Raw genomic sequence first — 17,069 nt, 5'->3', positions numbered from 1 at the left:
AGTCAAAATCCCAGTGAGAAGTCTCACTTCCATAATGTTTATTACCTGCACTCTCTGATGCAGCTCCTGAATCATTATGTCACAGTTTGAACAGCAATTTGGGAGAACAATAATTGTTGTCATTTTTTTAACGAAGGTTTAGAAATCCTTTCAGAAACAATTTTGAGTTCCCTCCAGGAGAACTACCATTCCAGAAGAAAACTCCCATTGTTTCTTCTAGCAGCTCACAGGGAAGCGGAATTTTCCTCTGACCAAACCAATCCTCCAGATAACCATTATCACCACCTCCTTGCAAGGAATCTCTTGGGTGAGAAACACGTTTTCCACCCAATTTCTCTATTTTCACACAAGCGTGTCTCCTGTAGGAGAGATTTGCAGTCTGTCAGACCACTTGATGGACTACCCCTCCAAATCCCTATAAAGATTTAATATTGCTGAGCCCTCAAGGATCAGATGTGGCAGCAGAGAGAAGAGTAGAGATGTAGGAAGTTCTCTCTGCCTGTTTGACACCTCTAACCCTGTAACGTGCTTGGAAGGGCTGATCCTTTTGAACTTTGTGCGATGAGCTAGATGGCTGTGACCAGTTCAGGCAACTCAAAGCTGTCATAAATCAACAAGTCAACAACACTTGCCCAAGGCTGCCACCATGGCTTCTCACAGAAAATACTCTGTTCTTCTGATTACCGTCTTAGTGATTAGAAGAACCCATTATGGACCAGCACCCCATTGTGTTACTCACAGTAAAGCACAAAAGCACAGATGTGTGTGAGGAAATGGAAGTATTATTCCAGTGCATTACACAGCTCAGGCTTCATGACAACACCAAAATCTCAATAGGTTTTGGTTTTGTGCTTTCATAAACAAAACCCCGTGATTACTGCATGTGGTAAAAAGGAAACTCCAATCATGGGCCTTTAGACTCATCACCACCACAAAGTGCTAATTAATGTCTCAATCATTATGAAGCAACGCTGTTGCTCTGTTGTGTCAGAATGGAAAACTCGGCCAAAGCCACCAGCTACTCATTGCAAAGGGGGCTGATTTCCACCAAGATCTGAAACCAGCCTCCACAGCTGAGCATGCAGGCATACACAGTCAGATCGCTGTGTGTGCCAAGGATGCAGTCTGGCATTTGCAAACACAGGCACCAAGATCCCGTATGCACTTGCACAAAACTATTGAAATAAAAAAGAGACACTGGAGAAAAAAAAAGTCCCCAAAAGCTGGTAGGGGGTAGGGGACACTTCTCCAGAAAGGATGCAAATTTCTGGTGCATCTGAGTATTAAGCATGGTAGTATAGCAAGAGCTACAGTGGATAAGTTTTTACAGATAAACATACACACGCTCTTCCTTATGTTTTTTCCTGTTCATGGGAAAAAACCCAAACTATTCAATACCACAACTTTCTCCCTGCAACAAATTTGCTCTGTGCAATTTCCTCCTCCTGACCTATACATGCACAATAGGTTAGCCACACTATGAAAAAACAATTCCTAAATTAAGCCCTGCTATGATTTTATACTTCTGTAATGGCACGGACCCGAGTTAATGTTAAGTGGGATGGGGCAGCAGGGGAAGAGCATGCCAGGGTTAAGATGGAGCGTTTAGTAGCAATTAGCAATGATGCACAGTGCAAAAATAGCAACAATAAAAAAAAAAAAAAAAAGGTTACACTAGAAATAAAACCATTAAGGGAAATAAATTTAACAGTTTAGCCAATTAGCATTCGTCTAAGAAAGGCAAACTTTCGGTTGCTGTTGTTAAGCAAACGGGAAAGAAAAAAACAGAATAATCTTATCAGAAATATTTACTTCCCACTAGCAATGACTCTGGGAGTGTTTTTCTAACAAAAGCCAGAGCCACTGTCCCACTTTTTTGTGACCCTCTCTGCAGTTCTAGGGAGAAAATATTTAGTTCAACATTATCGTAAGCTAGAATATGGCTCTATTTATGTGACAAGTTGACAACATACAATTTCATGCTTGTTGAACTGATCTGTGTTATATATTCACTGCGAATATTATGAAGCCTCACCATTATAAATATGAAACAGTATACACTTATTCAAAATAACTCCAGCAGTAGCAATTTATAGCTCAGTTGTTTGTGTGCTTATGAAGTCCAAATGCCACCTTAAGAAGCTGCATCTCACTAAAACAGATGTGGAGTGTGACTGTGACCAAAGTGGATTTAAGATGACCTCTGTGGAAGGAGGCTATTACATTTTTGTCTGTATGGCAGCTGACACCAGTTTGTATTTAGATACGTAGCCAGTGGGAACACAGTGTAACATGGTGTCCTCAAGGGCTGGTTTTAACGTAGGCCAAGACATTTGTCTAATGACCTAATTAGCCTACTACTCTTCTAGTGAGTGTTAGTCTTCCCTCTTGCAAAAAGGACAGGCACTCTGCAGAGCACAGCCACAGTATCTCAAGCCATGGCTGCTTCAGGTGAAATATCTCCTTAATGGGACTGTGAAGGGGATCAGTTGCATTTTCTTGATTGTGTGCCTGGGGAATGGTCTTGGTGGCCTCATATATCAAACAATAAACCCTCAAAGCAATTGGGTTTCGCTCATTTGGGACTTCTTTCCTGCCTGAAGGTTTCAACCAACATGCAAGGTTCCCGCATTAAAACAGAGACGTGTTTATACAGTTTGTAGTTTGCCTAGGCAGGAAAGTAAAGGGAGCAGCAGCACACCTTGCTAACACTAGATACAGAGCATTTGCATACACTCTTACCAATTACATAGCAGCCGCTTTGAGTAAAATAAATTCCACTTACTGCTAGAGCCCTTTTAAATGTCAGCATAGCTAGTCATAGATGATAGTTTACATACATCGTATACCCATAGATGTGATGTTATTGCACCGGTCTCCTATTTAGTAGATGCAGAAACCTGAGTCAGGCCAGAGACACTGGAAAAGGTAATGCATTCAAACACACAAGAAATGTGACATTGCTCCATTAGGAATATAAAAATTCTGCCACTTTCACCCATCCTCTGGTATTTTCTTCCCCTGAAACTTAGGGTCTTTCTCCCCCTCTCACAAGTGCTTTTTATGACACATTACTACCTTTTATTGTTCTTATAAAGTTTCCCATCCCAAATCTGCATCTTTTGCCTTTTATGTTTATTGTTGTATTAAACGCACAATGTTGTCTGTTTCCCTACTAAATCTATCCTGTAACCACATACTGTACATTCATTTCTCTAGGACCTCAGTAACTCTTATCTGTTTGCTTTTATGATCTCTTATGAACTGCTAGGAATAGCAATTTGCAGCGCTGTTTGTAAAGTCATCTCAGCCTGAACTCAGCCTTCCCCCTTTTTGCCATACAGTGATACTCTGCAGTGAAATCCCATTTGCCATAGAAGCATTTCATTACAGGATGCATTTTAGAGGGACAAGTTCCCAAGTACCCTACGTGTGCTTATCATGTAAAACATTCAATGTTTATGAATCTGAATTTCAAAAAACCTGCTTATTAGAGCTGGAAACTACATGTTGATACGAGATGGTCCAGTGCTAGCTTTGGATTCACCAATATGCTGCCTGCTCTACGTTACTGCCCAGAGCTATTTAGCTTGTGCTCTCAGAGTCCTCAGACATGCTGCTATGCCATTCACACAATCTCAGTTCTTTTAAGCACTTTGATAAGCTTTATTCTGCCATTATACCATCTAGAACATTAAACACAATGTTTAAGTTGTATGTTAAATCACAATCAGTTCCTATTAACTGTTCCAAGCTCCTCATTTTTATCAACAGTTACTTTATTAAATCCTTAATAATATAGATGGAATAGTTAGTTAATTTGTGTGTTGAGCCATGGATGTTAATTTGTAAACATAATAACATACTGCAATCATTTGCATAATAGCATTTTAATCTTTTTAGTAAAAGCTGTAATTCCCTACAAAGTACGCTGCAGTAGAAACTAAGTGACTATTGGTAATAATAAAAAAGGCCTTAAAATTCTGATCCTATTATAGTGTTGGAACATACCCAAACTGCTACCATAATCTCTGAAATGTTACTGTTCTCTGATTTAGGTGTCTGTGTCAAGAATAAAAATGAAGTATAACTGGTAGCAGTAGACTATTTCCTAAATGTAATTTAGTATTCACTAAGCACCAGCACTTTGCAAATAGCTCTGAGGCTTTCCTTCAAAGTTCAGAGCTCTAGTTATGCATATTGTGTGAGGTACACCATGCAGCTCACCTCCAGCCTCTGTTGTGCTGAATAGATGGCTATGATAAATCATGCTGATTTGGCACTGAAGGGCATCAGCCATCAAGGATTTGACTACTATGTCTTTTTTTCCCTGAGATTGTATCTCCTTGAACTGCCTGCCCTGGGCTACTAGTTTTGGAGAAAATTAAAAAGTGGAAAAAATGTTAGGGAAGCCAGTACAGAAAGTCTGTATAGGCTCAGCTCTCTGGAAACCCATTAACACCAGTCACAAGACTGGCAAAGAAAACATTGGTGGTTGTTTAAAAGTCAGGCCAAGTCATTTTACGCAAGATCTGGTAATTCATTAATCAATCTGGCTGCAAACCTTGAATGAATAACCTGAAATGCTGAAAGAGACTGGCAGCACCACAGAACATGAGGGATTTTATAATCTGAACCATTACAAATTACCCTGGTGATGTTTAAGGCTCCCCTCTATCCTCACCATCTTCCTGATGCAAACCTTTCCAAATAAATAAGAAATCATTTATCTCCACGAATTTCCCTGCTGCCAGGGGCAAGACAGTACGCATTTCATTGTTCGTCTCTTTCTCTTCCCACATTCTCATTGCTTGTAATACAGCGGGGTTTGGCAGCCTACAATAAAACATAGTAGCCTATTTAGGCTTTCCAAATATGTGGCACATAGCACAGTCTTGAAAAGTAACCTGGGCTACACCTACGCAAAACAATTAAAAATAAAGTCATCAAATATGGTGAGCATCTCTCTGCAATACAGAATTATGAAAATAAATGACATCCACAGAAGGGCAAGAAATGTGGGGTTTCTGAAGCCTTTTTAGGTTCAAAAAAGTTTTTGAAGGTTAAAAAAAGTCAAGTATGAGAATACCAGATGAATCTTTATGATTTTACAAACATTCATTATACTTTAACAGGTTATTGCCTACCTGTGGGCTACATTTTCTCTTAGCATCAGTTGAGCTATTTGTAAGCAGCGCCAACAAAGAGCTCTATCCACCATAGGCATCTTCTTTCTTCATAATGCTAGGCACGGGTCATAAATAATTTTAAAAATTACTAACCTTACATGATAAGGTATGGTATATTTGAAGAAGCCTCAGGGGACAACAGTTTTCGTGCACAAAAAGTCTTTTCACTTGTGCCACGTTAAGCTGTATGGTTGTTCATGTTTTCATGTAGCGTTGGCTTTGAGAATGAAAAACAAGTAATTCTGATTTTCGAAAAGCAGCCAAATCGATTTTTTAGATATACAATTTTTTAAAGTCTAGTTCTTCACAAATGCAAATCATGAAAGTGAATGATGTAGTGAGCCATCTAAATAACTGGTCTTGGGTGACTTGTTAACTATTTACTTGCATGAACTTCTGTCAAGACAGTGCCCTGAGGGGCAAGAACTCCTTCGTTTTATCTTTCCAGTACTCAGAACAACAGGCAAAGAAAACTAGGTGAAAAACAGAAGTGACCAAGCTGTGAATAGAAAGAAATCAACTAATTCATAATATGCGCACATACACACATTGGTAAGAAGAGCATCCGCGATGGGGCAGACAGCACCTGCTTGATTCAGGACTAGTATCGGTAACATTGGCATGGGAGTAAACTAACACAGTGATGAATTAGGTGCATCTACAAAATACTGGTGTGTTTTAATACTAGGGTGAAAGCCAGTATCTCATCACACCTAAGCGGATGAAAGCAGGGATTTATACTCAACAGTTACATACTATCTAGACTAATTGGACCTTTATCTCACTTGGCTCCTGTTGCTACCATCGCTATTAATAATTTCTAGTCCGTGAGACTCCCAGTGCCACTGGAAGTGTCTAAGCTTGTGGGTACTCAGCTCAAATGAGCTTCCAGGAATGTGATTTGCAGAAAGGTTGAAAATTCACTCTCTCAAACACAAGCTCTTCTTTACAAAAATGCACCAGAGACACCCAGGAACTTTGTAAAGGGCTTTTGAACACTGGCCCTCACCTAGACAATGCCACTACCTCAAAGGGGAGTGAGTGTGCTTCATTCAAGGTTAGGTCCGTCAATTAACATCATACAGCTTGTGCAATTAATGCTGCTCTGGTACATCTCAGCATTTGCTTGCCATTCTGGTTCTTTCCCTTCCACCCCAAAACAGACCGTATTTCTATTTCTGTATGACAAGGCCTCATCTGGAAGCTTAAGTTAGATGAAAGATAAAACATATGACTCCTACGATGACAAAATGGGAGGGGGGGGAGGGGAAAAAAGTTACTTTCTTTAAAAAGAAAAGCCAATGCAGATCAATATGGAAAAATCTAGAGATTACCAAATAGGAAACTACACAAAACTTCCATTCTCTCAGCTAAAACAAATAGTTCCTCACAGAGTATGTAAGACAGTCTCTGGAGGAAGAAGACAACTACTTCTGTTCTTGAGCACCCCCAGTCGTCACATTACAGAGCAGCAGAGGCGAAAAACCGTGCAAGGTATCCAGCTGCACAATGGAGAATGGGGACAGGGTTAATGTATGGGAGGAGAGAATAACTGTTTCATTCCCATGTTCCTAAGCCAAGCAACCAAGAAATGTAAATATAACAAACTATGAAGCTGAAAATAGTCTAATTTTGTACTGCAGTATTGCAAAGTGCTATTAGAGCACAATTTGTCCCTACAGGTAAGTGTGGGCCAAGCTGTGCTGTCAGAGACAGTGATGCACCCTGCAACTGAAGCTGATGAGCGCGAGGAAATCCAAGCATTTGCAAAGGGGACAAGAGAATCTGTCTGTTAGGAAAGCAGCAGCATATTTCAATTCCCAGTTATTATTTCTGACCTATTAGTTGCTGCCTAGATGCATTCTCCAAGCTGCATACCACCTATTTCTTCACACTGGGGCTGCTCATCCTCAGATGCACCCAGATATGCCTCTGAGAGGTCACATAATGACCATGTCACCATCTCCCAGTAAGGTTAAATAAAAGACTATCTGGTTGTCTTGCTGTTTGCCACATGCTTTGATTTTCAGAATGGGAATTGTCTCATATAGGAAGTGACAATTCCTATACAAGGTGTGTAGGCGAATTGTCACTACCTATCCAAGACAATTTGGTACTCGGCAGCTGTGGCCACCAGTGCAGCCAGGCAGTTATGCGCAGGGCAAGCAATGAGCCTGTGATCAAGTTCCACTGGTTTTACTGGAATGACCTATGTGCTTAGAGTCAGTAGATGCTTAATTATACTACTTATCTGGAACTTACACTTTGAAAGTCTGCATCTTCAAATTTTTTTTCCAAAAGGAAAATGCCTTTGCATTTGGCTTTTGATGAGCCGGGAAAAAGAAATCTCCTCAGTTATAAAAAAGGTAAAGCCACTCTCTACCACACTAGCTGCAAATGTGTCCCCTGCCCCCCTGCCTCCCTGCTACTTACTATCCAAACCTACACACCAACACGTCCTACTCTGCCCGAGGCAGTACAACTGCAATTCAAGAACAAGATGGAGTTTGGAAACTTTGTAAAACAAGGCACAGAACATTACACAACTCGTGAAAATAGAGGGTCTAAGTACATAGCTTTGCAAGGCTAATTTCATTTTGATTTGAATAAAATTAATTCCAAGTTACTTGGGTGTAAATTATAGAAACTGAATAGAGAGGACTGGTTTCTGCTATCAGTTACACTAGTATAAATCCAGAATAACTTAATCTGCATCAGGGAGATCACTGTGGGTTTAGACCTGTATATAAAAACGTTTATTTTTGTTCAGGACATCTTAGGCAACCAGTTTTACTATACTGATTCAGTTAATCTTTTCCAGCTTTTAAACTCCACCGTGATAATTCGGGGCTTCCCCAAGCCAGCGGGCAGCTGTACTTCCTGGACCTGCAGTACCTGCCCTGTGAGAGGTAGTACCCATAGCTTGCTGTTGCACAAGGTCTTCCTGCCAGCTAACTGTCCAACTTCCCAGTCAGCGGATGATCTATAGCATCTCCAATCATCAAGGAGGGAAGGAGGTTAGGGTTCAGGAGGAGCATGGCTGTCCAGTAACCACAAGGCAGAGAATCGTGAAGCTTTACACAAAAAATGAGACTGGAGATAAAGCGACAGTAACCCTCCTCTCGTACACCCTGATCCTCACGGCAGAATTGTAAAGAAAACATTTAAATCTCTCCTACCACCCTTCAACTTTTACTTTAAGACTGCTCTCCACCAGGAGATCGATGAAACATCCCAAATGATGTGCTGGTTCCTGAGCTACTGACAGCCTTTGCTGCCTTCTCTGCCACATCAACCCTTCTTCTCCCCTATACATCAACTACAAGGACCTCTCAATTTGTGTGCAAGTGCCTTGTAAGGCTCTGAGTGGTAAAAAGCTTTACTAGAAATGCTACAGCTACTCATCAGCTTGCTGCTGTGCTGCACTCCACTTCTTGCCGGGGAATGCAAGCAGAAGACAACAAACACGTTTCAACTTTTGTTTGTCTTTGTAGCTGACAACTGTGCAACTCCTTGCTGTGACGCCACAGGGCAGTGTGCTCTAGGCACTCTTTAGCTGTTTCCTTTCAAAAATCAAAAGGTCCGTTTAATTCCTTTCAAAGCTTTTCCCCCCTGCTCTCTCCAGATCGCGGGCCTGGTTTTGATCATGAGGATGAAGGGCGCCAGTCTGAACCTGTAACACACATCACCACATTTGTTGTCTCTGAACAGGGGAAAAATAGTAAAACTGTTGCCCACCCGGCTACAAAAAATTGGAAAAAAAGCAAGCAAGGGCTTTGCAATGTGCACTTGCATCTCCTTGCCTTACCTCGAATATATTGGCGGGTTCGTTGCTGTACTGATTAGAGATGATCTCTGACTGGTCGCTGTACCACTTCAGTCCCCCCAGAAAGCTGTCTGCGTCCAGGTCGTTCACATCTAGTTCAGAGAGGTCAAGTTCTGGGAGATCTGGGCAAAGCGGCTGGTCTTCGCCAACCAAAGCAGCACACTGCAGGAAACAGCAACACAGAAATAGTTCCATTAATTACAAGGAATCTATTAACTTTAATATCATGTGATAAGAATTAAGCCTCTATTAAGCTATAGCACAGGGTCACTAGAATTGACTTTGTTTTCTGGAAGAAAACCCCACTAAGTATTAGAACATTGTTAGCTCTATACAGGTATGCAAAGGGGAGGAGGAAACAGGAGGGCATAAGCTGCCTTCTCTATCACATCCCTGTCCAGGGGCAACAAGTTTCGCTCTCCGTATACTCTTTGATAAAGATCATGTTCAAAGCTTTATTACATCCAATAGCAGAGGCCAAAGCATGCCCTTATTCTCCTGTTTCAGAGAGAACCAGTGCAGGTAGAAGTTACAGATGAATACCTCTGGGCAAGGTCTGTCACGCATTTCCTGATGCATTCAGGTTACAGAGGCACAGCCTGTTACAGCCTTCAGCCCTGGAGGCTAGCTCAAGCTGGAGATAGTCACACTTTCACTTCTACAGATCCTCACTGTAATCCTTGAGGTCAGTCATGATGGTGGCTACCATATGGGCCTAAAAAAGTACGGGTCAGTGCTGCTGCTGTGCTCTTCCCCGATGCACCTGATGCACAGACCACAGCCACCCAGTTACACGTTAGGGTCCTGGCAACAGAAGTGCATTCTGAAATATCCCTATATTCACCATTTGCATGACAAGCATAGTTAGTTCACACAGCCTTTGACCCTCTTGGTGTAAAGCGCATGTATTGTCCCAGCCAGTTTCCTAAATGTCCCCAGACAGCGGCTGCGGTGAGTGACCCAAATGGGTTTTCCTCTTCTGGCAGCCTCTGATTCAGTAATCCTAATGTAGAGTGTCTGTGAAACATTTTGGCTGAGGCAGTAAACAAAGTCTAGTCTGCATGGATCCTCTGCAGCAGCGCAAAATGTTTTTGTCTCCACGACTTACGAGAAGAGTAGTGATAAATACCAATAAACCTGGAGTAAGTGTCCTTTTATATGCTAGTATGAAGCTAGATAGGATATTGACTGACCTACTAATCAAGAAAAAATTAATAGCACACATCCACTTTAGCGCAGCAATTGAAATGTTAGAGTATCCACCAAAACCATTTCCTAATTATGGAAAACACGTAGTAACAGCTTGGCAAATACCAGAGTCCCATACGTCAATGCTGCTCGATCAAGCAATTCCTCCTGCTCTGTACCACGTACCTTTGTAACTCGTCTTCATACATCTACGTTGATACGGGTACATTGCAAAACGCACACAAAGCTGCAAAGGCACCAGGCCGTGAATGGTTAAAAGCCACTTAAAATCAACTGAGTCTAAGGGCTGCCACCCTATCTAACACTGTGTTAAGGATGGCCAACAGCAGGTCCTCCTCAGCTCCTGTCAGTTGACTGGGTGGCCTGAAAGATTTCCCAACTTCTGTTTGGACTGAAGTCAACCCAGAAAATGCCACTTTCTGAAGACAGGTGTCTGTAGTGCGCTAACATAGTGCCCACAGATGTGAATTGCTCAGTACCGGCTATGTCACTCTCCCAAGGACCGCCTTTCACAATAATGCAAGCGAGGGCTGCTGAAGGTGCATTTCATTGAGGTTTTTGTCCCTGGGAATCTCGGCGCGTCTGCAGTGTGCAGGCTGGATGCAGCAGCACAGCCATGAGCAAAGATTTTGTCTGTTGGCACAAAGACTCGGTGCAGCTGGTGTGAGCTATAATTTACCAGGCAACTTCTACATCTACCAGGACACCAAGAGATAATCACGGAATAGGCCAAGGGGCAAGGGAGCTGAGAGGCTGCAAAATGAGGCTCTGAAATAGCAGTTGCTTTTCTTCCTATTATTTAAGGGGCTGCAGAACTTTAAGAAGTCAAAACCCCACTTAAGTAATTTTCACTGCGCACAATTTTTTACCATTATTTTGGGCACAGGGGACAAAAAAAAAAAAAAAAAAAGAAAAACCAAACAGGAAAAAAATTAGAGAGTTCCCTCTTTTTTAGTGCGAGAGACAACGTTCCGGCAGCAATCTTATAATGCAGAGATGACCTTTTTTGATGCTTGGCCGAAATCTCTGATCTTATTAAAGGATAATCTAGTTTTTGACTGAAAAGGTAGATTCTCAGCATCACTCTCAGTTTGTGTTGTGGAGGTCAGTAGCTTATAACTGATGCCATAGACTTCTGAAGTATCCTGCTGATCTGTTACTGCTTTCGTTTGTAAAAATAGCTTCACTCTGTGAACCACCTACTTAAACATGTTTACTTTTGGTAATCTGCATTTTTAAGTTCCTACAGTGGGCTTTTGAAACAACATAAACAATGGTACTAAAAAAAAAATATCCTGCTCATTGCAGTTTTCATTTGCCTATAGCGACTGCAATGTCACCTAAAAAAAATGTAATTGCTGAAATGAAGTATATATGCTCTTGCCAATGTTGACATGATAATAAAATCAATGTTTCTGAATATGACATTATGCTTCTAATCTGAGACACATTAGTAGCAAGTGTTCCTGTTATTAATTTATATTTGGCCTTTGGATGATGCCAGATTTAACACTCCACGTCCTAAAACTGTCCTCATCTGACATGCTGATATTTACTGTTTGCCTATACATCTGTAACAGGTGCACCTGCATTGCTAGCACACATTTTACTGTCTTCCCACTGTTATTTGATATGATAGTTATTCCATAAGTATAGCCTTAATTTTACAGTAACATTTAGGAGGATAAAGCAGTCACTAAACACAAAAGGCTAATTACTGTGCGTTATTTCACTCCAACAGAGTTTTTTTCTCTTAGTTCAGGCACAAACAATAAATTAGCTTAACTGCACCGATGATAATGAATCATTATAATTAAGTATAATTCTCCATTAACCTTTCGGATGTTTTAGTGCCTTTGAAGGTAAATTAAAACAAAATAAACAACAAAAAAAAAAAGATGACTGGACTTGTGCCATATTAATTATATTAATGAAAATATAATCTGTGTTTTATTTTTAACAAGTTTTTCGAACAGCCAAGGGGGTGAACTCAGGAAAGAAAGAGAGACTTGACAGAACGTGTGTCATGTGGATTCTCTCTATCAGTCTTTGCAACCTTACTGTACATCACCTTCATTAAGCTGTGAAGCACTGGGGACGCTGATCAGCTACAGTGATACAGGCCTTTATTAAGCAACATGCCATTCTGTCATTATGTGAGCATGAATATAATACCTTTTACGTTGACAGAAAACATTAATGATTCAAAAAATGAAAGCTGCCTCCAGTACCTGCCGCCTGCGGTATTTTAGATCGGTAAAGGTGATCCCCTGAGCCAAAGCAGCACGCAGATGCTAGTATTGCTACAGGAAGTGCAATGCCGGAGCACACTGGTAAAATCCTACCCACAGTTAATCCATCCACCACACAATTAATATTAAGATCAAACCTTTTTTTTTTCCTCTGCACTATGAAAAAGTCATTGACATAAATTATCTATTCTGTTACTAGCTTGAAATTACTGCAGGAACTCTAGTGATTAAAATAAATCTTCAGTATTTCCATATAAGCTGGTTCCTCAATCAGCTCCTAGCAGCATTAGGAATAATACATGATGGAAAAATGAAGCGACGGCAGCTGAGACCCATGCTACAAGCCAGACAACAACCCACAGGATACTCCAGCTACTCAGAAACAATTAGGACTTTGGAGCCAGAAAGTCATCCACTTACAGCCTTGACTCATAATAGCTACAGGACATATGAATTATCCATATCTATTTCACTTTACCAAGAAATCAAAACAAGATAAGAGCAATTACAATATGCAAACAGAAATCAGTGGATACAATGGTAAGCTGCAAATATTTAAAACACAACAAAAAGACTTGAGAATCCCAACTCATGCTCCACCAGACAGGAAAAATATACTGGAGAACACAGTAACGTTTTTGCTTTAGATGGGTAGCTCTCTACTGCACGAACATCTTATTTAAAAAGCATCGCCTGTAACCTGTTTTTCCCTCCCCCATTGCCCGAGGGGAGCGTTTTAAGCACTTATTCCAAGCTCGCAGCCAGAGGATTAGTTCCTTTGAGCAGGTCTGTATTTGGGATTCCTCTCCATGGGGTCCAAAGAAAGTTTGCCTCGCTTCACAAGTTGCCCGAACTTTCAGGTAACGCTCCATTTTGCTGAATGCAAACATGCAGAAATCCTCAAACCTCACTTTATACTCCAGAGATTACCAGGGAGCTGCTTGCCTTTTATTTTTTTTTTTTTCCCTTTATGAATCGTAGCCAGCAGAAGCTGTGGATTTGATGTATTGCCGTCTATTTTTACACAAGCAGCAGCAGCAGCGGCAGCAGCAGCAGCAGTTCACAGAGTCCTGCATAAACTCTATTCTCATGGTTCATCCTGTTGTCTCTGCTGTACAGTGGGATTTAACCATTTGTTGGACTACTCGGATTGACTGCGAACCCTGCTCTATGGGACATTAGCTACAATGTCATTATTCCAATACCACAAGCAGCAGGGAAACGTCTCCTTCCAGAAATCTCTTTTAAAAGCATCTAAAGCCAAACAACAGGGTATTCGTTCTTGTGTGCGTGTTTGAATTCTGCAGCTGATAAACCTTTTGACAGAGTACAGTGAAACAAGCAATTAAAAGACGAAGCCACTGGTTAATTTAAACTTCTTTTTTTTATATATATATATCTCTAATGCTAATCTTATTCTAAATAAACATGGCATTTTTCCAACCAGGCCACTAAACACCACTGGAAAGACTTCAGACACCGATTCATATCAATACCTTAAGCATAAATATTGCATATGACGGGAAAGCGAGCCAGAGGCACATGAAAATAGTTTCCAACTGCAGGAGATACTGATGACAGCAGCTCAGCTTTGATTTGCTCAAGGCATCGCAGAGTAACCTTAAAATAGCAAACTTACTGGAGTTAAGATAAGATTCGGACTTGTTTGCAAAGTATGCCGCCTCGGCCGTCCTGCCGGTCCCCTGACAAGCCCACCGTCCCCGCCGGCCACCTGCACCCCATGCGCCGCCCACCCCTCACCTCGAGATCACTCCATACAGAGTCCTGGTTGCACATGTCCCACGCCATCCAGCTGCGGAGCGACGGCAGGAAAGCTGGCAAACTACAGTCCAGAGGCAGGCAGGCAGCAGACACTCATGCAGGCAACGAGACCCTCTCTGAGAGTGAACCGAAGGCACCTGTCTTACTACTGTTCCCCGTCACATGACAAAGCTATTAAAAAGTAGGCTGGGCTGTCACTCATCCAGCCTTCTAGTGCCGCTGCTCCAGCCCGTGACGTCACCCAGGGGCAGACCCAGCCTGAAGTGAAGTAAATCTTTGCAAAACCCGCTCAGACCTCGGCGGCCGCGGCACCACGCTGCGATTCAAAGCAGATTTCCACGCCACACCCCCGAAACTCTGCTCCTGCCGTAGCGTAGCTCCTATCCCTCCCCATCCTTTTTAATTTCTTGGCTTGTTTTCTTTTTATACCCCCCCCAACCCCCACCCCCCCAGCAAACAACAGGCAAAGCTGTGCTTATTATAAAGAAAACGTGAAGTAACTCCAAGCCGAGCTACAGCCTGCGTGCTCCGAGGAGCCCCAGCCTAACCTTTGCAGCGCCCTCACCGGCTCCCCAGCACTCCTTCCTTTGGAGAGGCTATCCCAGAGTTTGGCAAAAGTTATACCACCTTCCAACATTTTTTTTTTTTTTTTTTTTCTTTCCCCACTCTGAGATTTTGTACCTCGCCAAGTATTTTGGTTAGGTTAAAGGTTTCTCATGGATAATTGTAACTCAGGTTAGTTTTTCCACCCCAAAAGCAGCAGCAAAACACCCCCCAGGCATTTCTCTGGAATGGAGTAAACAACTATAAAAAAACATTCATACAGTTATCTCACCTGCTACAAGGAGGGAGCCTGATCCCCTTCCGAGCTAGATTACAGTATTTCTCAGCTGCTCTTTAACCACTTCTCTGACTCGGTGTATTCCCCCTAGAAACAAGGGTTGTTACAAGCAACTGCCACAGTCCTGCCCACAAGTGCTCAGACCCCCACCGCCTTTTCCTGCCGGCACCATTGCCTCGGGGTGCCTTGTGTATAAACACCATGGACCAACCCCCCTGACCTGGACCCTGCATATTCTCGTTGAACGTAAGAAAAAAACTCTTGTCGTGTGAAAACCGGCCAGACTCTTAACAGAAGTGTCTCCTTGCTGAAGCTCTTCCCAGGCAACTGGGGCTACTGCAGGTGCAACCAGTTTATGATGCCCCTTTGCACTGCATACACAACAAACTCCAGGTACCAAACTGAGCTGCAGAACATTGCCCACAACAGGCAAAAGCCCCACAAATAAAGGTCTTGTTTAACTGTCCCCACCTGCCTGCTTATTGTCTTAAGTTGCAGGGTTTTTTAATTAACTGGGTGCAAAAAAGTCTAGTGAAATGTAAGCGCTGGCTCCACTGCACTGGGCTACCAGTCAAAGTCACAAAACTATAATTGATCATCCTTCTTGTCATGAAATATTCATTCTCATTGTTATTTGCAAACTTGAGTATTCTAAAGGCTAAATGAATTCAATTACTATACAAGGCTATGGTGATTTGGTGAGAGAAAAGATAAATAAAAAGAAGTACAATTCTTGAAATAGCCTTTTTCCTGCAGACATTGGAATCTTCAGAAATGGTAGGAGGTCTCAGATACATCCTTAGCTTATTTGCGTTCCCTTGTAATTCATTATTTCAAGTTCTGATAAAATGTAGTTTTCCCAGCTTGTGCTTAAGTTGCAAATCACATCGCACTGTCATATTTTCAGCAAGCATAGATGACAAAAATGGCATTGTTTTTACTTTACTTAATTAAAAAAAAAACCCACAGCAAAAAACCAAATGACTACAGAAAGCCTTTCCTACAAATGATTAAATTAACGGTATTGCTTCGCTCTCATGACGAAAAAAAACTCATTTCCTTCCCAATTATATGCTGATTTAATGATAAAACTTCAGCAAATTATTAAGATCTGGGGCAAAGATGAGTACCTCTGCCCCCCGAACAGTCAACTGTGAAATAATGCTGGGCACCTGCCTGCCTGGAGTAGTGTCGGTTCTTATTAATTATTATCTGTGGATCCATGGTTGGTGGAATATTCTCCTTCAATACCTACTTATAATTGTGTTCATTGACTGTGCCGAATCCATCATCTCTTTTTTTTGAAGTTTCATTCACACCTTTTATAGAAATGTATTTACACTGGAACATTTCATATTGCTGTTTTGGGTATTTTGACCTGCTCATGTTGTTTCTATTTTCTACATTTCCACTTCACTGCTTTCCCTTCAAATTAGCAAGTTAACTGATAAATATAAACTGTGACCTTAGTGGTGCTCTCACCATACAAGCTCTAGAGATTGGAGAACTGTCTTAGTGCGCTACAGACAGTGCAAGCAATAGGTAATAATAACTAAGTCCCCCAGAGCTTTTCTATGGCCCTGTCCACATTATGGCTTGAACTTTGCTGGCAGTTCCAGCGTGACCTGGAAGGGATGCCAAGCACGATTTCAACTACAAAAGACTGCAAGGTTTCAACAAGGGTTCCCCATTGCTTGGCAAGTATTTCTTTTTTTCTTTTTTTTTAAATCAAAGTGCCTAACCCCAGACATTGTATAAATTTACTCACTAGGATCTTTCTTTCACATGTTTTAATGTGTTTTTTTGAGCGCAGTGCCTGTAAGAGGAGGAAAGTGAGGAAGGCAGGCAGTTGCAGCGGTGGTGTAGTTTGGAAATGGTGCAGCCTCCGCATATGTAAATGAAGCCTGTGAAACCCAGCCAGCACCTAGGCTGCTCTTCTCAAAGGAAACCTTGTCTTCTGAACATTCCCT

General features: G+C 41.7%; 1 protein-coding gene across 4 annotated transcripts in view; it reads right to left on the bottom strand.

The window, feature by feature from the left end:
• The window catches only part of PPARGC1A (PPARG coactivator 1 alpha), a 372,938-nt gene that overhangs the window by 52,855 nt on the left and 303,014 nt on the right, over positions 1–17,069 (bottom strand). For 2 of the 4 annotated variants that reach the window (XM_055728102.1, XM_027799850.2), the window contains exon 2: positions 8,998–9,177. In XM_055728102.1, the coding sequence (XP_055584077.1) occupies positions 8,998–9,177 (180 nt within the window). Of the gene's footprint in view, positions 1–8,997; positions 9,178–10,737; positions 10,773–13,254; positions 13,349–14,237; positions 14,504–17,069 lie in introns of those variants that run through there. The other 2 variants (XM_055728130.1, XM_005435266.3) reach the window with 2 other exon arrangements.

This window comes from Falco cherrug, chromosome 1, assembly GCF_023634085.1.
Source record: "Falco cherrug isolate bFalChe1 chromosome 1, bFalChe1.pri, whole genome shotgun sequence".
Lineage (NCBI taxonomy): Eukaryota > Metazoa > Chordata > Aves > Falconiformes > Falconidae > Falco > Falco cherrug.
Note: the sequence above shows the minus strand (reverse complement) of the source record. Positions and strands in the feature narration are given on the sequence as shown.